General features: G+C 36.3%; 2 protein-coding genes across 2 annotated transcripts; one reads left to right on the plus strand and one right to left on the minus strand.

Moving 5' to 3' along the window:
• The first annotated feature begins 1681 nt into the window (after positions 1 to 1681).
• Positions 1682 to 3231, plus strand: LOC113335819. The gene is made up of 2 exons (XM_026581859.1): positions 1682 to 2551; positions 2719 to 3231. Exons 1-2 carry the CDS (start codon positions 1914 to 1916, stop codon positions 2879 to 2881), a joined length of 801 nt encoding a protein of 266 aa, XP_026437644.1. The 5' UTR covers positions 1682 to 1913; the 3' UTR covers positions 2882 to 3231.
• A 70-nt stretch (positions 3232 to 3301) lies between these two features.
• Positions 3302 to 7674, minus strand: LOC113335818 (oligouridylate-binding protein 1B-like). Its single transcript, XM_026581858.1, has 12 exons — positions 7409 to 7674; positions 6706 to 6767; positions 6276 to 6378; positions 6032 to 6108; positions 5897 to 5958; positions 5714 to 5801; positions 5467 to 5542; positions 5284 to 5314; positions 4902 to 5024; positions 4514 to 4599; positions 4122 to 4295; positions 3302 to 4045 (listed from the first exon to the last, which is right to left on the minus strand). The coding sequence occupies exons 1-12, from the start codon at positions 7535 to 7537 to the stop codon at positions 3752 to 3754; spliced, it is 1305 nt and encodes a 434-aa protein (XP_026437643.1). The 5' UTR covers positions 7538 to 7674; the 3' UTR covers positions 3302 to 3751.
• Between the last annotated feature and the right edge of the window lie 13916 nt (positions 7675 to 21590).

Here is a 21590-nt window from a genome sequence, read left to right on the forward strand (position 1 = left end):
TTTTTTGCTTGATGGAAAACAAATAAATAATACAATTCGCAACAAAAATAAGGTGTCGTATATATTTTTGGCGCAACACCGCAAGAAACGACATGACGTGACGCGACTGGCTTATGCATCATAGTCCCAACTGTCTGACCGCTACTTCATCAGCTTTGACAAATGCTTGTAACCAATTATAACTCGTCAAGTGTTCATCTTCACGTGAATGCAGGGGCCGAGTGTTCCTCTTTTCTAACAGTTTCTTTCCTGTGGGCTAAAACCCTAAAAAGTCAGTTGATAGGGATCATGGTTTTGTCCACTAACTCAAATTCAATCATCTTCCATTTCACTTAAATACTACCTCTTTTTACTGAATCCCATAGAATTTTGTGGAGCTCTAACTTTTACCATATTTAATATGAGTTGTGCATCGGGGAAAATTCAGATTTTTTTTTTAATATAAACCGTGAATGTCGTAAATCAGTGAAGTCGATAGGTTGTCATGGGAAACTGTGGCTAAAAGATTTCTAGCAGAGTTGTGTTCACGGAGAGAACCATGATCAAGTTACATTTTTCCCATGACAGTTGCAGTTACAGGAGCTTCTGCTAGGCATTAAAAATATGAATTCCGACTTGTTAACCATCATGTGGATCTCTCTTCCCTGTGTTGTTCTATGGATATCCATTACCTAAATTCGAAATCTATCTATGTTGTTAAACTTATACAACTCAACGTTTAACAACGAATCTCATGAAGTTATTGCCTATACGGCAATACTTATCTCATACTGTATGTCAAATAAAAAGTCTACATAAATATCTCTAGCTATGTGAACTACACAACGACCTTTTAGGACACAAACAAAGGTTGATTTGAGTACTCATCTTCATATGTATGTGTCAAACACATTTGTTTGCATCATCAGAATGAAAAATCAGATCACAGATGTGCAAACGACACAAATAAGTGACCTCCCTAACTATTAGTGTGTTGCCCTTTTTCTGGTACCGACGAATTTCGAGTTCAAATGATCATATAATCACCCAAACACGTTATCATATAATCACTGTGCTATACCATAAAAATGATCGGCGTTATTAGTGTGCTATATTAGAGTATTAATGTTGCTATCACGCACTCACCTGCATGCCGGATTAGCAACGCAATGAAATAAAATAGGGTAAACCTTCGTCTCAAAATAATACAAAGTAATGAACTGAGAGTCTGAGACTGATGCCATGATACACTGCATTTTTTTACTACTGTACAGTACAGAATCTCCAGACTTCAGTGACGTACAGTTAACTGTCTGTGCAGTGATCGTTTATCCATAGAGTATATGCCGATCTCAGATTTTTTTAACACATAACCCATCCATGATGATTATTGACACGTACCAAACTCTCATCTGTAAAATACTGTCACAATTCATTCTTCTATATAATTTATGTATGAACAGTGAATGAATGGGGTCTTGATCAATGGTGATGTAACTTGCTAGAGGACCACTCACTGATAGGTGACACTTTTCTTTTTTCCTTTCTTTATAAAAAAAGAAAAATCGATCTTTGAATTATTTCCATTCATTCATAAACAATTAAATTTGATAAATTATTGTTTATGATTTATTTTATTATTAAAAATTATTTTCTTGTTTTTTGTTTTTATATTCCAATCATCAACCATATAATCCAAACTCAAAACCTGTGGGCTAAACTCACTCCTCCTACTTCATAAATTCCAGAGAAGGAGAAGTGAGAAGGAGACGAAAAAACCAAAAAAAATCCATTGAATTGAGAGCTGAATTTCTCAATTGAATCAAGCCCCAAGATTTGTATTTGATCAAGAAACGTAACTCAAGTTTTGAGTTTGATCTGAAAATCTTTCATTTCTCTTGTAATTCTTGATTAGAATTCATTTATATTTAGATATGTTGGGAAAAACTACAAGACCTATTGTGATAGGGAAGCTACTAAAGCCGGAATTCTCCGGTCACCGGGCGATGTTTCCCGAGGAAATTACGAGTCCGAAGAGCCCTTTGGATTTCAAGATTCGATCACCAAGAGTACCGGCAATCGGGGGAGTCGGATTGGGTATACTGGCTGCGTTGGAGAAGTCCGGCGGTGGTCGGAGTGAAATTCAGATGAGGTTCATTGCTGGTAATTTGAATAGAGGATCAACAGCAACAACTACTGCTACTACAGCAACAGCTAAAAGTACATCTATATCTGTTCCAATTCCGATTGGTAACACTAACGGTACAAGAAATTGTAGAGAAGTGTTAATGGATGAACAAGATTCAGAAAGTTACACTTATGTTACACTTCATAAGCCGAATAATCAATCTTACACAAGGGTTTATTGTGATCATGGTGGTGATCAGAAATTGGTATCTAAAGTTGTTGTTCATAATGATGAAAGTAAAAAAATGAGGATCAATATGGGTGTATTTTGCGAGTCACCACCACGGCGTAACGAATCGGAATTCGAGTTTCCGACATCAGATTTTCTTAGTTCTTGCTTCTTGTGCAGAAAAAAGCTTCATGGAAAAGATATATTCATGTACAGGTAAATTTCATTCTATCCAAGCTCTCTCTAATGGTTTATATCAATCAAAACGGTTTTGGCAATAGTTTTCAAAAGCGTAGCTAAAACGTTGTGTACTGTGGTTGTTTCCGTGTTTTTATGTTGTGGCGGTTGATCAAGACTGATGATAATTTTGTTATGTTCTGTAGGGGCGAGAAAGCATTTTGTAGCAACGAATGTCGACACAGACAAATAGTTAGCGACGAGCGACAGGAGAAATGCCGATCAGAGGCATCAAGATATAGAGATATATCGATTTCGCCGTACTCAGGTGGTGGCCAACTCTTCTCTGCTGGAATTACTGCATCTTGATTAGGAAGAAAAAAAGTTCAAAACTAAATAAGCTGGCACCACCACACTAGTAATTACCACGATGACGCCTATCTTACGGTACATTATCATCGGACCTACTACTACAAAGACTGCATGAACGACGAAATTCAGTACATTTTTGGACCTATGGGGACGTGTTGATTCAGTACATTTTTGGAGCAAAAGTGCCGTGTAGTAAGAATCAACCGGTTCAAAGGAAGGCAAATTTTTGAATGTATGTGCAAGCTTAAAAGCTTATGCTTGTATTGTATAAATTTTTGAAAGAATTTAGTGATATAATGAAAATTGATCACTCTGTTCTTGTTTATATGAATTCACTATTTCTGACACTTGATTGCAACAAATAATAGAGATCATATCCATATGAAATGAACAGGCTAAAAAGATCGAGATTACGAGTCGAAGAACTTCACTTCTCTTTCGATTCATCAACAGAGAAATACAAAGAAATATAATACAGTCAGAATGATACAGTAAGAACAAAAAACTGGAGAAATTGTAAAGAAACAAGAAAAAAGAACACCACTAGGTACATCTGAGTAATTATAACAGGAATCATTTCCATCAGGTAATCACTCCCAGCAGTAGAAGAGAACGCGCTAAAGAAAAGAAAACACTCGCTCAAACCCTACATAAAAACTTAAAACTTCACACGCTATGATATATCCTTACAAATTCCAAGTAGAACACTCAAACAAGCTCACAGTGGAAGGAGAAACTAAAAAAGAAACTGAAAAAGAAGATGGGTCTAGTTTTAAGGTTTAGTACAAACTCAAGCAGTCTCGTCTCTGACCAGCAGGCGAGGCAACTGCAAGTATAGAGAGAAAGAAAGTGGTCGAGGAAGATGATTTACTGGTGATAGTACATGAGCTGTTGGGCGTTTGGGTAACCACCATCATATATTGCTTGACTGGCTGCTCCGGCAGCACCCATTCCCATGGCTTGCTTTAGAGCAAGCTGAGCATGAGGGTGGTGATGCATCATTGCTGCCGCCTGAGGACCTCCCATCTTGCTCATTTGCATTTGTCGCTCATAGGCTAACAAGTCCGTGGTGGTAATACCAGGGAAAGGACCAGCAGCGGCGGGTGGGGGAAGTGGGGTTGAACTTGTACCTGGTGGGGTTGGTTTGCTACCCCAAGAACACTGCAGATACATAGGTAACATTAGAAAGAACAGATAGAGAGATGATCAGATTGGTCAAAGGAAGACATGTTTTTACCTTTAGTGCCTTTCCAAAGAACATACGAGTATTGGCCATCTGAATAGCAAGAGCTGCTTCTGAATGGTTACTGTATCTCACAAAACCAAAGCCTTTGTCTCGTTGTACTCTGACTTCTTCAATTGCTCCGGCACCAAGGGAATGGAAATGTCGGTGGAGATCAAGCTGGGTAATCTGTAAAATTACGTATCAATGAGTAATCTCGAAACATAATTAAAGGGAGCTTTTAAATTATACAATGACTACTTCTATGACACATCATTATAAAAACTTGAAATCCAGACCAAATACCACATTTGAGGTACTTCAAAAAAAATTTAGCAATATAAAAAGCTTAAGAACTGTCTTCAATTAGAAACAGCCAGGTAGTAAAAAAGAGATGACTTTCTTGCCTCTGGCGCAAGGTTGCCAACATAAACTGTAGTATACTGAGGATTATTCTCGGGAGCATCTTCATTTATGGTCTCTTGACCGTCTTCTGCAAAAAGAGAAAAGAGAGAAAATGTTAAGATCACAACAAATCTGTTGAAGTCGAGACACCTTTATGGAGACAACCAAAAAAAGGGAGTATAAAATAGAGGAAGCATTTCCCATTTATAAAGATAACATCAAAGCTTCAATTTTAATCTTTCAACAATGGTTGTAAGCAAGAAACTTAGTGAAAAGTGTTAATCCCACCACATTAACGACTCAAAAGGAAGATTCTATGTTGGATATGTTTCAGTCTCACAAGCCACAACTAACAGTGTTCACACTACAAAGACAAGTTACACAACTCACCTGATGTTCCTCCATTTGTCAATTCAACCACACTTTTGACATCTGAGAGTTGCTTCTCATCGTTTGAAGTAGCACCTTTCGCCGCCCAGTTACACCGTATCTGTCTACTGCCTAGCCACTTCCCTACAAGGACAAAGTAAAAGCAGAAGAGCGAACAGTTATTAGATCATCAAACTGAATTCTACAAGGTATAGTATGACAATTGAATATATACTGGAATCTGAAACTACTAACAGACAATTATAGATATTTGTCCTGGCATGCTCCAGTATCGGGTGATTAAAATACAAAAGAAGCATATCATAAGACAAAGCTTCAGAAAGTGAAAATGTAACGAGCAACGTCCCAGTAAAATATGTGAAAGTGATTTAGTCTTCCTTACCAGTTAAGTCATTTATTGCACCTTGAGCTTCCTGAAACAAAGAACAAGATTGAGTGGTTATCGTAGGACATAAAACTAGAGCGCGTAACTAGTACGACAATTACATAATAACGACAGAAAAAGAAAAAAGTGCATGGAGGCGCTCCTGTGTTTGGGAAACAAAAGAGAGAGTACTTCACTGACCTGCTGATTCCTGAAGGAAACAAACCCAAAACCTCTTGAACGTCCAGTCTTTTGATCCCACATAACCCTTGCATCTCTGCAACCATGAAAAGTTCCAACACCAAATGTTATCTTACAACTTGAACTTTAGACTAAGATTTATCAACTTATTGTAGTTCGACTCCCAAGTCCTTTTTGAGAAATCGAGAAAAAAAAATCTAACAAGAAGGAGAAACCAAAAGAATAGGCTGAATCGAGTGGAACTTACGAGCAACTTGGATATACAGAGAAGCACGCATATAAAGTAGCATCAGTAACCTCAGGGCTAAGATCACCAACGAATATGTTGAAATGACCTGCACAACATGATAAGAAGCAAACAGTGTCCAATGAAATCCGTGTCGGGGGAAAACTTATAAACCTAGGGTAAACAATTAAAAAAGCGTATAACCTGAGGTGTCCTCCCTCTGACCACTAGCATACGCCCAATTAACTTTGATAGGCTGCCCAAACCTGCATATGAACAGAGTTAGATGCAGGACATAAGAACGAGACAAGCAATCAAAAGCAGAAGGATTCTACTCACAAATGTCTCCCGTTGAGAGTCATGATGGCGAGAGCAGCACATCTACGATCAAAATAGTCAATAAAACCATAGGATGACTGCAAACAAGAACAGTAACGCAAATCGTAAGCAAACACCACTATAAACAACCAAAAACAGTAGCAAACCCTTTAAGAAAATAGGCCCCCCCGTTAAAAAAATACAACTGTCTAGCCTACAAGGCTGATCAACAATCATCCCTTTAGAGGCAATTCACACACTATACCTTCTCTTTTCTAATTAACTTGCAACCTTCAAGTGCACCAGTACTTGCAAAAACCTCCTGAAGAAGTGGTTCAGTCACCTGACTATGAACGTTTCCAACATACCTGCAATCCCATAAACCTAAATGTTAGGATGCTAACAAAATTGCAGCATTCAAGTAGTGAAATAAACAGATATACATGAAGATCTGGCAATTTGGTATGCTAGAGATTTACCCATAGGGCCATAGCCAAAAAAGTAAGAACAAAAGTAGAAATATAAAGAAACACGACAGACCTAAACTATTAATGTCCGGTCCAGAACAATTTTCTTGTAAGATGTCACATAAATACAATGGTAGATAGATACGGTGCTTCGGCATCCTAAAGATCTACCCACAAGTAAAGATAAAAAGATGAAATTAAAAAGGTAAAAGACCCAAGGACACTCACACACTGCGGCATGTACTCAAATCAAAACCAGGAGGTAGATTTCCACTTGGGATCGGCTCTATCTGCAAAATCAAAAAGTAAAAACCAAAAAAGATCCTATAAAAATTCAATAGAGGAAATCTAACATTCTAATTAACAAGTACAGATATGTGATGCTAAATTCACATTTCTACATAACATTTACTCAGTAATTCTTTTCTCTGAGCAAATCACCGAGAGTGCCAATGTCCGTCAAATTTCACACACAACCAGATAAACCCCTCAAACAAGTATCGGGTTTCACCAAATACAACAGTATCCAGAAGAACTTGAGTGTCAATTAAGTGACCTAACATAACGAAAACTCCAAATTTCTTTCAATTATATTTCTAATCAAAATGAAGACACTATAAAAACCCTAAATTTGTAAATTAGCCAGCTTCTGACTACTTTCCCCCAAATTATAAGTAAAACCCTAAATGTCTTATCCACCTCTCAACCTCAAAATTAAACCCCTTGGATCTCTTCATACAATGAAATCAACGGACCCCCAGAATAAAAACCACAAAAATGATTAACCTAACAACAAGAAAACAAACCCTAACTTTGAAGTGAAAAACCCTAACAATCATACAAAGAATGAAACCCAGAAGAGCAAAGTTAACAAAATGAAAAACCCACACTTTTTTTTTATCAATAGAGTGATTGATGAAGACATATATACCTGTGGAGGAGCTAATAAACCAGGATGATACATAGATTGTTGATGTTGTTGCTGCATTAAAGCTGCTTGTTGCATCAAAGCTACTTGTTGTTGTTGTTTAAATCTCTGCTGTTGCTGCTGCTGTTGCATTTTTCTGTATAAATCCTTTTGATTTTGATGAAAAAATAGGTGTGATTTTTAGGGTTCTTCGAAGAGTAACAAAAAAAGAAAAAAGAAAAAAAAAAGAAAGAAAAAAAAAAGTGAAAACTAAAAAACCCTCGAAGAAAATTGCGACTGAGAAGATGAAAAAAAGAAAGAAGAAAACAAACAAAAAGAAGAAAACAGAGAGAGTTAGAGAGAGAAAACTCTGTTTTTCTTGTAAGTGTTTATAACCGTTAGATGGGTAGTCTTTTGTCTTGTCAAGTATCTCGAGGAGGATGATTGTGTTTTTGTCAGGCCATAATTGTACTATCACCCATCACCATACAATGGCTCTTGCGCAACCTTTAGAAATTACGATAACTCTAACTGTCGAAGCGTGGGAAATTTTACCGGCAACAAGATCAGCAACGGAAAGACGATAGCCAAATATTATCTTTCAAACAGATTCAGAAAACCTGATGCGATTCATAAAAACGATCACAAAAATTCTCTGGTATATTGCAGAAATGATTACGAAATCGAACAAAGAATGCATGCAATTCCCTGCTGTCATATATAACACATCTATAGGCAAGGGAATCAAGAAGCGGATGGTTTGGAAAATTATGCAGCGAGCGAACGGAAGACAAGAGAGAAACTTTTCGACAACAATTTGGGATATAATTCAAAGAGGAAGAGGATGCAAATGAATGAGGTCATTCCGAATTCGGACGAAGAAGTTACGAACAAAACAAATTTACCGAATATCAACGTCAAGTATGCGTACGGGTTTGCAAACGAATTTTCGTATCCTGGAGCAGTATGCAAACGGGTATGCGTACTTAAACCCCAGGATTTTGATTTTAAATGATGTTATGCATACTTGGTATGTGTACAATGTAGTCCAAACATCTCGAACTATTATTTTCAAACCGGAACATTTAAGAACCTTAAACAAAAATCAAGTTAATTAGGTAGACATGAACGATACACAAGGTACATAGATCATCATAAAACTTGCTCAAGCTTAAAGACATGCCTTTTTAGAAGAATCAGATCGAATTCTACAATGTTATCAAACATTCAAAATCATACCCAACATAATATATATGTGCCCAATTCTTATGCTTCCCTCACCGTATACATAACATGGCATTTCTTGGTGAGGATGCACTTCCAACACAATCAAGTTGTGTTGAGCATGGCACCAAGAGAGAGTTTCTTTCCAGCAACTCTTACATCTTGTAGTGTTGAGAAACACCCAATAAACTGTTTTTATAAGTCTATCAAAGAACTTCAAGAGAACCCAAAAAGATTTGTGTTTCTGATTTCTTGTTTTCCAACTTATAGAAAACGGTTTCTGCAGATAGTTTTTAGTACTGCGAAGGGAAACTCTTTTAATAAAAATAGGCATCATAGCTTCTTAATAAAAGAAGACAATACTACTATCTTGATGGGAAGTATCAGGAATTGAGCAATGAATCGATTCATTCTTTGCGGTGATGCAGTCTAAAGACTGAGATTTAAACTCCTCTTGTAATTCGTTCAATATGTTACAACCAATTGGATTACACATAGGAGGAGCATGGCTCTGGCTGATTATTAAATCAATATCAACTTCAACATGAACATTAGTCATCATAACTAGATTCAGCCTATCAAGAGATTCTTGTTCTTTCTGGAGGTATACCTCGACATCTAGAGATAAGCTTTCTAGTTTCTTTTCAAGCCCTGAGAACACTTCAAGGGATTTTAAACCTAGAGGAGGTTTAGACAGAATTTCTTCTACATATTTTATTAAATCAGTCATGGAAGAGAATTCTGAAATCCCTAGATCTGGTGGTGCATTTATTGAGATAGCACTACTGTCCATAGAGTCATATCGCTTATAAACACAGACTTTTGAGATCTTAAACGTGTTTGCATGCTCTGATACCAATTGAAAAGGTGGGGGTATAACAACCACACCCAATATTTCTCTTAGCAATCTGTATGGACAAACTCCAATATACTTTTAAGAGAATCAACTAGACAGTCATACTCAATCTTAACAAAAGTATATCAAAGAGTTATATCTCTCTTTCTCGATTCAATACTTACTCAAGCAAATAGAAACTCTGCGAGTCTAATTGAATACAAGAGAAATCACTTGAACGATACCAAAGACCAATGTTCAAGGATCAATCAATTGCAATCAACAACCAAAGGTTGGATTTCCCAATTGACCGATTCAGTGCACAACCTGTGATATTTCAATTATATAACAAAATATAATGCGGAAAAGAAATAACACAGACACCAAAAGTTTTGTTAACGAGGAAACTGCAAGTGCAGAAAAACCCTGGGACCTAGTCCAGATTGAACACACACTATATTAAGCAGCTACAGACACTAGCCTACTACAAACTAACTTCGTTCTGGACTGTAGTTGAACCCCAAACAATCTCACACTGATCCAAGGTACAATTGTGCTCCTTACGTCTCTGATCCTAGCAGGATACTACGGACTTGATTCCCTTAGCTGATCTCACCCACAACTAAGAATTGCTACGAACCAAACTCGAAGACTTTAATAAACAAATCTGTATCACACTGAAAAGTCTACGGTAATAGATAAATTTTTCTCCCACAGAGATACCTACGAGTTTTTGTTCCGTTTTTTGATAAATCAAGGTGAACATGAACCAATAGATAAACCAGACTTATATTCCCACAGAACAGCCTAATATTATCAATCACCTCACAATAATCTTAATCGACTAGCGAAACAAGATATTGTGGAATCACAAACGATGGGACGAAGGTGTTTGTGACTACTTTTTTGTCTTTCCTATCGGAGAAATTAATCTCAATCCATCTTACGATTGTACTCAAATACGATAGAAACAGCAAGATCAGATCACACAACTACAAAGAAAATAGTAAGGTCTGGCTTCACAATCCCAATGAAGTCTTCAAGTAGTTAACCTACAGGGTCTTGATAGAAACCAAAGGTTGAAGGAGAATCGACTCTATCTCATACAACTAGTATCACACAACAGGTGTGGGGATTAGGTTTCCCAGTTGCTAGAGTTCTCCTTTATATAGTCTATCAAATCAAGGTTTGCAATCAATGTTATCTTAGTAACAAAGCATTAAATATTCACCGTTAGATGAAAACCAGATTAGATTCAAGCTAATATCTTTAAACCGTTAGATCGAACTTAGCTTGTTGCACACAAATGAAATGGACGTCTATTTAGGTTTGTGTAACCGTAGCCGAACATGTACATTTAGTTGGTTCAACAGTAGTTGACCAAATGGTTAGCCATATGAGCACTTTCATATCAACCATATTCATCTTACCCATAACTAGTTCAAATGACTCAAAAGAACTAGTTAGAGAGTTGTTCAATTGCTTAGATCTCATAGAAGCATATAAGACACAATCGAAGCAAAAACGATTTGATTCACTCGAATCAATTTATGAACTTTATAGCCACAGTTTGCAAGTATGCATTCCTTAGTTTATATAAGTTTAAGTTCACGAATAACCATTTTCAGAAACTAACCCACTTAAGTACGCATACTGGTATGCGGACTTAAGTACCCGGAATAAGTTTGTTTTCAGTTCACAAACTACAACAAAAACTCATGGGATGTGAACTTCTGATAGTGCGCGTACTGATACGCAGACTTTAGTTCTATTTTTCCTGAGCAGCAAAGTATGCATACTTTGGTTCAAGGAATAAGGACTTACACACGTATGAGTTATCATACAATGTTTATATCATTTCAAGGTTATATTCTAAACTCTCATTCCAATCATTGAAACATTCTTAGAGGACGTTATATAGTTGTTATTCACAAGCTATTTCTCGTCAAAGCGATTTTCAAGTAATTGAAACTAATATGGCTTTCGTCACTAGTAAAGATGAACTTGTCCAAAGCGAAAGCTTACCAACACATATTTCGAGAAATAGATAAGCGAGATAAACTCGGATCGAAATAACAAATGTGTATAATCATAGTCTATATAGCAATACGACTTTTGTCTCTAGATAGGAGATAGAGTAGATAGACTTTTGAGTGGTAGCTAAGTTCAAGTTTCCACATACCTTTTAGTCGATGAAGTTCCACCAGTTCCTTGAGTAATTCTTCATATTTTTATGATGATCGCCATGGAGTCTAGAGCTCAACTACACTTTCTATCCTAGTCCGAGACTTAGTTAATAGTAGACTAGAAATCAATACTTATAGTTTTGATCATTAACATTGACAAACATGTTTGAGATAGCAACGCATGTGAGTTCGACCGAGTAGTGCTCTAACAATCTCCCCCTTTGCTAATTTTAGTGACAAAACTATCAATACATATGGAATACAAAATAAATAAACTTTTGTAGCTTATCTTACACATGCATGATCTCCTTGGTTCTTCAACATTACTCGAAATCTCCGTCACTTCCAAGTACTCCAATGATTCCAAAGGTTGTAAGTTTAGCATCATCATTGTTGAAAATCCGTACCTATAATAATGCGAAAACAATAGCTCTCAATCATCGTTATACAGTGTCATAATATTATTACACAACATCAAAGTTCAATTGTATCACAACTTCGACAACAATACTATGGTGATATGTATCACTCCCCCTTGGTCAATACTCCATCTCACATGGAAACCACTCCCCCTTACATAATGATCCGAAAACCATATGTATGTGTAATGTGTGTTCGAGCATTGCTCGGTCGAACTCGCATGCGTTGCTATCTCAAGCATGTTTTTCAATGTTAGTGATCAAAACTATAAGTCTTTGATTTATAGTCTATTATAGCTAAGTCTCGGACTAGGATAGAAAGTGTACTTGAGCTTGAAGACTTCATGGAGATTCATCATACAAATAGAAGAACTACTCAAGGAACCGGTGGAACTTCTCGACAAAAAGGTATGTGAAGAGTTGAACTTATCTGTCACTCAAAAGTCTATCTACTCTATCTCCTACTTCTTGAGACAAAAAGTCGTATGCTATACATATAGACTTAGATTATACACATTTGGTATTTCGAGCCGAGTATACCTCGCCTATCTATATCTCGAAATATGTGTTGGTAAGCTTTTCGCTTCGACCAAGTTTATCTTTACCTAGTGACGAAAGTCATGATATGTTTCAATCACTTTGAAAATTGCTTTGACGAGAAATGGTGCAACAACTATATAACATCCTCTAAGAATGTTTCAATGATTGGAATGAGAGTTTAGATTACATAACCAATGATGGACATAAGAATTGTTGTGGAAAAACATTTATGTATAAGTTCTATTCCTTGAACCAAAGTTTGCGAACTTTGTTGATCAAGAGAAACCGGAAGAATGGCTTGTTGCGAAGTCCGCGAACTGCCGAACTTCTCATCTCGAGAAATTCAGCTGGAGTTGACAAACTAGTTGCGTGAGTACCAGTCCGCGAACCGGCAGAAGGTCTCTTGCCGAGATTTTCTGCTGGAGTTTGTAAACTCTGCCGGTTGCTTAAGTCCGCGAACCTATTGTGCGAACTTAAGAAGGTTATATATCTGAAGATGATTTATGAACTTAAACTTTAAAAAGACTAAGGAATGCAGTTTGCAAACCGTGGCTATAAAAGTTCATGAACCGATTCAAGTGAATCAAATCATCTTTAATTCAATTGTGTCTTGTGTAGTTACATAAGATTTCCTTGCATTTGAACAACTCTCTAACTAGTTCATTTGAGTCATTTGAACTAGTTATGGTGAAGAAGAACGTGGTTGATATGAAATGCTCATATGGCTAACCTTTTGGTTAATTATTGTTGAACCAACACGTTTGGGTACGGTTAACAAACCTAGAAGCGTGCAGTTCATTTTTGTATAAAAAGCTAAGTTTTCGATCTAACGGTTGAGAAATATTAGCTTGAATCTATATCAGGTTTTCATCTAACGGTGAATATTGATTGCTTTGTTACCAAGGCAAAACCCTGATTTGAAGGACTATATAACGGAGACATCTAGTATTGTGCAAAACTAATCCCCCACACCTTACGTGTGATAATAGTTTGCGTACTAGAGTCCGTTCTACTTTAACCTTTCGTTTTCTTCTTCTAAAACTAGGTTAACGACTTAAAGACTTTATTGGGATTGTGAAGCCAGACCGATACTACTTTTATCGTAGTTGTGTGATCTGATCTTGCATCTTCTATCTTACGAGTACAATCAGATTGATTGGCTTGAGATTTGATATCTCCGATAGGCAAGATATAATAAGTAATCACAAACATCTTTGTCTAATTGTTTGTGATTCCACAACATCTTGTTTCGCTACCATACGATTAAGATTGTTGTGAGGTGATTGATTAATCTAGGCTGTTTTTCGGGAATATAAGACCGGATTATCCATTGGTTCCTGTTCACCTTGATTATTATCAAAAGACGTAACAAAAACTTTAGGGTTTTTCTGTGGGAGACAGATTGATCCTTTGATAGACTTGTCTGTGTGAGAAAGATTTGTTTATTGTCAAAGCCTGCGATTTTGGGTCGTAGCAACTCTTAGTTATGGGTGAGATCAGCTAAGGGAATCAAGTGCGCAATATCCTGCTGGGATCAGAGGCGTAGGGAATACAACTGTACCTTGGATCAGTGGGAGACTGATTGGGGTTCAACTACAGTCCAGTCCGAAGTTAGATTGGAGTAGGCTAGTGTCTGTAGCGGCTTAATACAATGTGTGTTCAATCTGGACTAGGTCCCGGGGTTTTTCTGCATTTGCGGTTTCCTCGTTAACGAAATTTCTGGTGTCTGTGTTATTTCAATTTTCGCATTATATTGTTTTATCTGTATAATTGAAATAATACATGTTGTGCGTTAGATCAATCAATTAGAGAATCCGACCTAACGGTTGTTGATTGATATTGATTGACACTTGGATATTGGTCTTTGGTACCATCCAAGTTATTCCTTGTATTTGATTAGTACTCGCAGTTTCTGTTTGAGGAAATCAAATCAAGAGAGAGATATAAACTCGTTGATATACTTTTAATTGATTGAGTCTTGTTGATTCTCTTAAAAGTATATTCGAGTTTGTCCATACAGATTGCTAAGCGGAATATTGGGTGGTGTTGTTAGACCCCCGCTTTTTCAATTGGTATCAGAGAAGGCAACACGTTTAAGACCTTACAAGTCTGTGTTTGTAGATATCTGACTCTATGGACAGTTGTGCTATCTCAGTAAACGTACCACCAGTCTTCGATGGTTCAAACTACCTATGGTGGGAAGTTGCTATGCGTACTTTTCTTCAATCGCGTGATTTCCAATCATGGGTTATGTTGTTAATGGCTATGAGATTCCTGTCGTTATAGTTGAAAACTCAACCATGCCTAAAAACATCGGTACATATACTGCTGCCGAGTCACTTGTTGCAAAGCAAAACTCCGACGGTTTGAATGCCATCATGCATGCCATTACCCCAGAGCTTCGACACCATGTGGCTTCATGCTCCACATCTAAAGAGGCTTGGGATACTTTAGAAACTGTATTTGAAGGTAACACCAGCGAAAAGGAAGCTAGGCTTCAAAACCTTAATTCTGAATGGGAAAACCTTCATATGGCAGAAGAAGATTCATTTGATGAATTTTATCACAAAATGTCTGAAATTGTTAATGCATCATGTGCATGGGGTAGGACTATTCCTGAAAAGGAAATTGTGACGAAGATTCTCAGATCTCTGCCATCTAAATACGAATCTAAAAAGCATGCCATCGTTGAGGAAAATAACCTTGATACCCTTTCGCGAAATACGCTTGTTGGGAAGCTTAAAATTTTCGATCGTGAACTTAATTCAAGAGATAAAAAGCACTTGTGTAGTAATCATGTTACTATTCCTGATGGAAAATCTCACCGTCCTAAATTGATTGATAAGAAAAATGAGAATTGCTTTATTTCTACGTTGTCTCGGTTTATACAACAACTTAGGAAAATTCTTAGAAAAAGTAAAAGAAAGTCTCAAAAAGAGATTCAATCAATCAAAAAGGGGGATAAGAGAGTTCAGAAAAACTGTACTAGCGAAACTAGTCTTGTGTATTGTAAAAGTGTGCATACTTCCAAAGGTCCAGATACTAAGGTGAATAAGATAACTAAAGCATGGATGAATACTCTTGATTATTGTCCTGAGGATGAAATCTATGATTGTTCTCTTAATCTCTTTGCTGAAAATCACAATCGTGATTCTTATACGACTGTGTCTCATAAGCTGTGTCAGCAAATGTCACCTGACTATGTATCACTCTTCAGTCATCTTGACAACAAGGGTGATACAGAAAAACACAAGATTCTACCAAAACTCTCGGGTTCCTTGTGTGAAAATCAGGATCATCTTAGCACGGATGATCAAAAGCAGTCTTGTTCTGCTAAACGCTGGGTGCAGAAGAAAAATAAGAAATCTCCTATGAAATCTTTTTTTCCTCAGAAAATGATTTCTAAAACGGTGCAGGATTTGCGAAACTCAACAATCAAGTTGTTCAAAACTATGATTAAAAGGGAAAAGAATGATGTGCAAAACTCTTCTTTCCTAAAGAATAAGAAAAAACTTGAATTAACAGATAATTCCTCGCCTCACAAAAATTATCCCAGTCCTATATTGGATTGGAGTAATTATGATCAGTAATCTTCTTGTTTATGATTCTTTTGTCTATCCCTCTTAGGCAAGAATCATTATTTTGATAGGGTTGTATTGGAATTTGGTTGTTAAATATCTAGGATTGTTCGGTTCTTGTTTGTTCTCTTCTAGTACCGTTTTTTGTTGTTCATGAACGGTTCCTGGTTCTTTAAAAGACTTTTTCTTGGAGATAACCGAATTTTGCTAGGGTTTGGTAAAAGGTCTTTTTTGGGAAATTCTTCATCTTCATTCCTTTAAAATGAAGTTTCTCCTCTTCTGCATGATCATTTCATTTACCTTCTCTATCATGTCCTCCTACGGTCTTTCAAGCAAAGAAAGTGATGTATGGACTGTTCTGTTTCCCTCTAAGAAGATTCGTTTTGATTCCTTTGACAATGAGATGTGTTATGAGAAGCGTATCTCCTCTTCTGATGAGAATTCTTCTGTCTCACAGTTTGATAATCTCTCGTTAACCATGAATCTTGTCTTGGAACAAGTACGTGCCTTGAAAAGTGAACTCGAAGCTTCTTCCAAAAGACTTGAAGAAAAGATGGATAGTCTTGAATCTAGGATTGATCTAATCTAATATGAGCTTGATGAATACAGGGAATATGAGAAGAATATTCAAAGTAAGTGAAATGCTTCATAGAGGTTTTGTTGCCTAGTATGTCTTGTTTTTGGTTTAGATGGAAGAATAACTAGTGCTTGAATAACAACGATTGTGACTGCACATAGCTATTATTTTTCATCTTCTTGTATTATTTTTTAGGTTTATTAGTATAAAATTCTAAAAATATTTGGAGGATGATGTTTTTGCAGTATTAATCTTTATGATTTGTGATATTGCAACTTGTTATGGGATATGCATGTTTGCGTCCGTGAACTTGAAGGTCCCATACTTTGTCAAAAGTAAAGTCATTCGTGTTCGGTATTCACGTACTTGTAAAAGGATGAATGGACTTTTGACAAATACAAAAGTTAAGCCTATATTGTCAATTATGTTGATGGAAGATAGGTTAAAATCTTTTGTTTTCAAGGATTATGTCTATTATTGTTGTTATGCAAATAATGATTGAATATAGAATGAATCCTTGTGTATTCCGCAGTATTGATCATCCCTGATCCATATTCGTATGTATTACTGTGAGGCTCCGTAATGTGTCTTATGTTGAGCATGATACAACCAACTTGATTATATTTGATTGACTTTGTTGGTTGTTCCGTAAGGTACTTTATGTTGAGCATTTTGAACTAAATTAATCATCTTGTTTGGATATTTAGTTATTGCTCCGTAAGTTTTCTTATGTCGAGCAAAATAATTGACAATTAAATTGATTACTTTCGTAATTAGTTTGGAAGTTTATTCCAATTAGATTAATTATGGATTCTCTTGTAATTAATCTAGTTGAGTATTTTTGTGTCTCCATGAGTTTTCTTATGTTGAGCACAAACAATTGAATTGATCACTTTTGTGTTTGATTTGATTGCGTATACCGATTAAATTAGTCACGGGTTTTACTTGTGATTAATTTGATTGAGTTTTTGGATATAAAAAATCATTCTTATAGTTTTTGATGTCCAATAAAATCCTTCTTTTCTTTCGAAATTAAGGTCGCTCTTGTTGTTCTTTCGGGAATGACATCAAATGGGGGAGATTTCTTTTGAACTTGTGCTTAATGGTCATATCTTGAGGGGTGTGCGGTTGTGGAATTTTTGAGGGGTTATCTTGTATCTTTAAACTCCTTGATGAATGCTATTAGCTTCGGCTATATGATTGCATCTAAATAAGATGATGTGTTCTCTTTATTTTTAGTCATGAAATGTCTCTTACGGAAATTTCATTATGATCCCGTTCATGTACCTTTGCCAATTTTATTGACAAAAAGGGGGAGAATTAATATGTAAATCACACTACAAATACATATGGTCTTCGGGTCATTATGTAAGGGAGAGTGGTTTCCATGTGAGATGGAGTATTGACTAAGGGGGAGTGATACATATCACCATAGTATTATTCTTGTAGTTGTGATACAATTGAACTTTGACGTTGTGTAATAATACTATGACACTGTATAACAATGATCTAGACCGAAGCTTTCTCATTGTTATATCTATGGATATTCAACAACGGTGATGCTAAACTTACAACCTTTGGGATCATTGGAGTACTTGGAAGTGACGAAGATTTCGAGGAATGTTGAAGATTAGACATGTGAAATAGGATCTACTTAAGTTTCTTTATCTGTTTTGTATTCCATATGTATTGATAGTTTTGTCATTAAAATTGACAAAGGGGGAGATTGTTAGAGCATTGGTCGGTCAAACTCGCATGCGTTGCTATCTCAAGCATGTTTGTCAATGTTAGTGATCAAAACTATAAGTCTTGATTTCTAATCTATTATAGCTAAGTCTCGGACCAGGATAGAAAGTGTAGTTGAGCTCAAGGACTTCATGGCGATTCATCATACAAGTATAAGAATTACTCAAGGAACCGGTGGAACTTCTCGACAAAAAGGTATGTGAAGACTTGAACTTATCTGTCACTCAAAAGTATATCTACTCTATATCATACTTCTTGAGACAAAAAGTCGTATGCTATATACATAGACTTAGATTATACACATTTGGTATTTCGAGCCGAGTATACCTCGCCTATCTATATCTCGAAATATGTGTTGGTAAGCTTTTCGCTTCGACAAATTTTATCTTTACCTAGTGACAAAAGTCATGATATGTTTCAATCACTTTGAAAATTGCTTTGACGAGAAATGGTGTAACAACTGTATAACGTCCTCTAAGAATGTTTGAATGATTGGAATGAGAGTTTAGATTACATAACTAATGATGGACATAAGCATTGTTGTGGAAACACATTTATGTATAAGTCCTATTCCTTGAACCAAAGTTTGCGAGCTTTGTTGATCAAGAGAAACCGGAAGAATGGCTTGTTGCGAAGTCCGCGAACTGCCGAACTTCTCATCCCGAGAAATTCAGTTGGAGTTGAAAAACTAGTTGCGTGAGTACCAGTCTGTGAACCCAGTCCTCGAACCCAGTCTGCGAACCGGCAGAAGGTCTCTTACCGAGATTTTCTGCTGAAGTTTGTAAACTCTGCCGATTGCTTAAGTCCGCGAACCTAGTGTGCGAACTTAAGAAGGTTATATATCTGAAGATGATTTCTGAACTTAAACTTTAAAAAGACTAAGGAATGCAGTTTACAAACCGTGGCTATAAAAGTTCATGAACCGATTCAAGTGAATCAAATCATCTTTACTTCAATTGTGTCTTGTGTAGTTACATAATATTTCCTTGCAATTGAACAACTCTCTAACTAGTTCATTTGAGTCATTTGAACTAGTTATGGTGAAGAAGAACATGGTTGATATGAAATGCTCATATGGCTAACCTTTTGGTTAACTATTGTTGAACCAACAATGTATACGTTTGGGTACAGTTAATAAACCTAGAAGTGTGCAATTAATTTGTGTATGACAAGCTAAGTTTTCGATCGAACGGTTGAGAAATATTATCTTGAATCTAAATCAGGTTTTCATCTAACGGTGAATATTGATTGCTTTGTTACCAATGCAAAACCCTGATTTGAAAGACTATATAAAGGAGACATCTAGTATTGTGCAAAACTAATCCCCACACCTTATGTGTGATACTAGTTTGCGTACTAGAGTCGGTTCTCCTTTAACCTTTGGTTTTCTTCTTCTAAAACCAGGTTAACGACTTAAAGAATTTATTGGGATTGTGAAGCCAGACCGATACTACTTTTATCGTAGTTGTGTGATCTGATCTTGCATCTTCTATCGTACGAGTACAATCAGATTGATTGGCTTGAGATTTGATATCTCCGATAGACAAGATATAAAAAGTAATCATGAGAAAGATGTGATGGTCCTGCGAAAATTTGAGAGTTTGCGAGGTTTACATTTGTAAGGTTGCGAGAATGTCGCAAACCATATCCGAAAATAAAGGACAAATTAGCTGTCACCCACTATGTATTTCCCTATAAATAGTCGTTCAGTTGTAAAAGAGAGAGAGAGAGATCTTTTTTTAGTAAGAAACAAGTAAATAGGAGAGAGAAAATCCAGAGCAGTGGTTATTCTTGATTCTTTTATCTCTTCTTGTAAGATTGTTCAAATATTCATCAATAAAATTAAGATTGTTAATCTAAAAATGAGTTGAGTGTTAATGAAATCATATGAGGGGTGTAGTGTAGGATTTCCTGCAACTACATAATGGCGCTAGAAACAGGGAACATTGAAGATTATTCTAGAAATAATTTAAGATTAATATTGAGATTTGTGAAGGTTTGGAGTGATTGATTAAGAATTTTATATATTTTCTTGCAATTCGTTAACATTGGAGAAATGGCTAGAAGAAGAAATACATCAGAACAACCAACTACTGTTAGAAGAAGCAAGAGGATTGCTGGAAGAGAAAGAAGTGAAATGGGAGAATCTACTAGAATGAGAAATAATGGAGAAAATCAAATTCAATCACCAGTTCAACAAACACTAGCACAAGGAAGCAATATAGATTATGATAGGGTGAGTATACACACTTGGCAATCAAATTCCGCAGAAGAAGTAGAAGAAGAGCAGCAAACCAGAAACCATAGACAGGTAGAGAGAAATCAAGAAACAGATGAAGGAATAATTCATGGAGACGAGGAAATTGGAGCGTTAGAAACGTTGAGACGAAGAATACATGAAGAAAGAAGAGCTGAGGCAGAAGAAAGTGCAAATCTAACAAGGGAAAATCACGAATTGAGGATGGAAAATATGAGACTACAAAGTAGAAGATCGAGAAGTATTACAAAATCATATTCAAGATCGACTAGAAGAGACATGAGGCGAAACTCACCCACAATTAATGCTAGAAACAATATTCAAGAAGAAATATCAAATCCTAATGAAGAATATCGCGAAAATAGAGAAAGAGTTGATGATCGTTATGTTCCACAAAATGTAACTTTGGATGATAGGCAAAATGGTAGAAATTAAGAGAATGGACAACGTCAGGGACGAAATGATCAAGATGGCGAAGGAAATCGAGAAGAAGGAAGGAGAATTTTACATGAGAGAGAAACTCAAAGAAATCAACAAACGATTGAAGAAGAAATTGAAAGACATTATGCTGAACAAGCACGTTTAATTTGCGAACGTGAAAGATTGAGAGCGGAAATGGGAGAACAAGAGCTTCAGGAGACAATTCGCCAGAACAATCACGACAATCGAGAAAGAAGGCTTACACAAACCCGGAATAACGGTAATATTAATGAAGAGTATGATAGAATACAGAGGATGGCTGAAAGACAACGAATGGTATTAATAAGAAATTAACAAAATCATGAAGGGGAAAATGAGAGACATAATCATATGCGAATCCAAGATAGAGATGAAGAAGAGACTC

Source organism: Papaver somniferum, unplaced genomic scaffold, assembly GCF_003573695.1.
Source record: "Papaver somniferum cultivar HN1 unplaced genomic scaffold, ASM357369v1 unplaced-scaffold_15, whole genome shotgun sequence".
In the NCBI taxonomy this organism is placed as follows: Eukaryota; Viridiplantae; Streptophyta; class Magnoliopsida; order Ranunculales; family Papaveraceae; genus Papaver; species Papaver somniferum.